Source organism: Nymphaea colorata, unplaced genomic scaffold, assembly GCF_008831285.2.
Source record: "Nymphaea colorata isolate Beijing-Zhang1983 unplaced genomic scaffold, ASM883128v2 scaffold0567, whole genome shotgun sequence".
NCBI classification, from domain to species: Eukaryota; Viridiplantae; Streptophyta; class Magnoliopsida; order Nymphaeales; family Nymphaeaceae; genus Nymphaea; species Nymphaea colorata.
The window spans coordinates 1-2309 of NW_022205073.1; the positions used below are offsets into that span (position 1 = coordinate 1).

A 2309-nucleotide genomic window follows, 5' to 3' on the forward strand; every position below is an offset into this window, starting at 1 on the left:
CCCAACCCAACCCCAACCCCAACCCCAACCCCAACCCCAACCCCAACCCCAACCCCAACCCCAACCCCAACCCCAACCCCAACCCCAACCCCAACCCCAACCCCAACCCCAACCCCATAATTTTTAATTGAAATGTACACCACATTTTGATTATGAATAATATTGATATGGTATTAATATACGCTATTAGACTATTTCCTTAATAATAATTTATGAAGTTTTTCATCTAGTCTTCTTAGAAAAGAGAGCCCAACAAGGGACCACACATGTGCATCTGCAATCGCAGATTCCCCGATCGTGAATCCACCCTCGCCCATGCCTGGAGGGAACATGGAATAACAGAATCAAGGGGCTTCACGTATGTCGTCCAATCTCAAGATGGGTACTACAAGTTGAGATCCACCGACCAGGACCACCAAGGTGAGATGAAGCCTGAACCAACTGAAGAAACCAAGGAAGAAGCCAAGAAATTGAAGGCCAACGACCAGAGAAGGAGAGGACATTCAGACATCCTGCCAGCCTGCAAAAGAAGAGAGCTTTCCTCTGATAACCCACCAGTAGGACCTCGGCTACAAGAACAGCCCATACAGGAAACGATCCCCTCGCATCTGAGCTTCCAAACGTCCCTCCATGAAGAGAAGAAAGGGGGGGAGGAAATAGACTAGTAGGAAGAAGAGGAAGTAGCGATGGAGCCAGAGGCATACTAGCCAGCGGCGCAAAGGAGGAGGCGGGGGCGACCGAAGCAGTCGCAACCCCAAGCGCACAAGAGGAGGGCCGATAAGATGGCATCAGAGTTCGTGGTGAAGATGTTCTCAACCAACCTGACAAAATATGCGAACCCTCACACGCTGGACTTCACGTAGTGCCTTCGTCCCAAATATGCCACAAAGATGAGTCGGCAAATCGCCAAATACGTTTCTGAATGGAGGATCCAAGGTTAATACTGCATCCTAAGCCAGCAGCATTTCGACCAGATCAGGGACAGGATGATCGTCATGCATACGATAATCCTATGCTAGTAGTCCTACCGCGTTTGGAAACAGGTCCTACAGATCCCAAGCACAGAATATGTGCCATTTTTCAACCATTTCATCACTGAGTTCCTCCCCAACATGGCCATTCAAGACGATTTCAGGAAATGGATCAAAAACAACAAAGCGCAGGTGCTCACTGACAAGCTGAGAGTCCTGTAAGAAGTCAACATATTCCTGAGATGGTGGAGGAAGGACGATATCACCTCCAATAGCATCAGAAACAACATAAAGTTTGACTTTTCTGATTTGATCAAAACCGAAGCCATCAGATGCCCAGCTAAGACAATCAGAACGTTGCAGAAGGAGAAAGAGCCTAAGAGGATGGAACAAAAGGGAAAGAAAGAGCCTAAGAGGATGGAACAAAAGGGAAAGAAAGAGCCTGAGAGGATGGAGGATAGGGGAAAGAAAGAGCCTGAGAGGATGGAGGAGAGGGGAAAGAAAGAGCCTGAGAGGATGGAGGAGAGGGGAAAGAAAGAGCCTGAGAGGATGGAGGAGAGGGGAAAGAAAGAGCCTGAGAGGATGGAGGAGAGGGGAAAGAAAGAGCCTGAGAGGATGGAGGCGCAGATTAAGATGATTGAGAAGAGAGAGAAAGAGCCTATCAATATGAACCATCAAGAGAAGGTGAAGATGGAGCCAAGGAAAAAGACTGTCGTGGTGGAAGAGGAGCCAAGGTGGGATTGGATGAACTGGAAGAAGATTTAGCCTGTGGAAAAAGTGGAGAAAATGGAGAAGATGGAGAAGCTACAGCATGTGGAAAAGTTGCAACATTTGGAGAAGCCGCAGCGTGTGGAGAAGCCCCAACGTGTGGAGATGGATGTGGAGAAGGTGGAGAAGGCTGAGCGGGTGGAGAAGATCGATGATGAGTGATGGTTTGATATGATAGTGGTTGATATATTATGCTCATCAAGCCTTGGAGTAGAGTGCCTTATCGAAGAGAGTCGGTCCGTCCGATTTAAGGCCCTTCGTGATGGCATCACTGAGTCTCCTCGAGCTCTCCCGCATCTGCTATATCGTGAAGGGATCATCGCTCTGGAAGTACTTGGCGGGTCCTGAAACCTTTCCTGTCTGGTTATAGGCGAAGCGGTAGTGGCCGGGTCCTGAAACCTTGTCGTCGATTTCTATGGAGCCGTCGATGAGGATGATGTGGGTGTGCTCCAGGGTGTGGGTGCTGCCCTTGGGAACCTTGCAGAAGTCCACTTTCTCGCGAATGTGCGCCCAAATGTCAGGAGGGATGTAGGGGATGTCGATTTCCTTGGTGAGCTGCACGATCACTGG

General features: G+C 49.2%; 1 protein-coding gene across 1 annotated transcript; it reads left to right on the plus strand.

Annotated features, from left to right (window-relative positions):
- The first annotated feature begins 266 nt into the window (after positions 1-266).
- On the plus strand, positions 267-1736 carry LOC116245191 (FK506-binding protein 4-like). Its single transcript, XM_031616851.1, has 3 exons — positions 267-557; positions 1044-1189; positions 1304-1736. Exons 1-3 carry the CDS (start codon positions 267-269, stop codon positions 1734-1736), a joined length of 870 nt encoding a protein of 289 aa, XP_031472711.1.
- Positions 1737-2309: the final 573 nt, after the last annotated feature.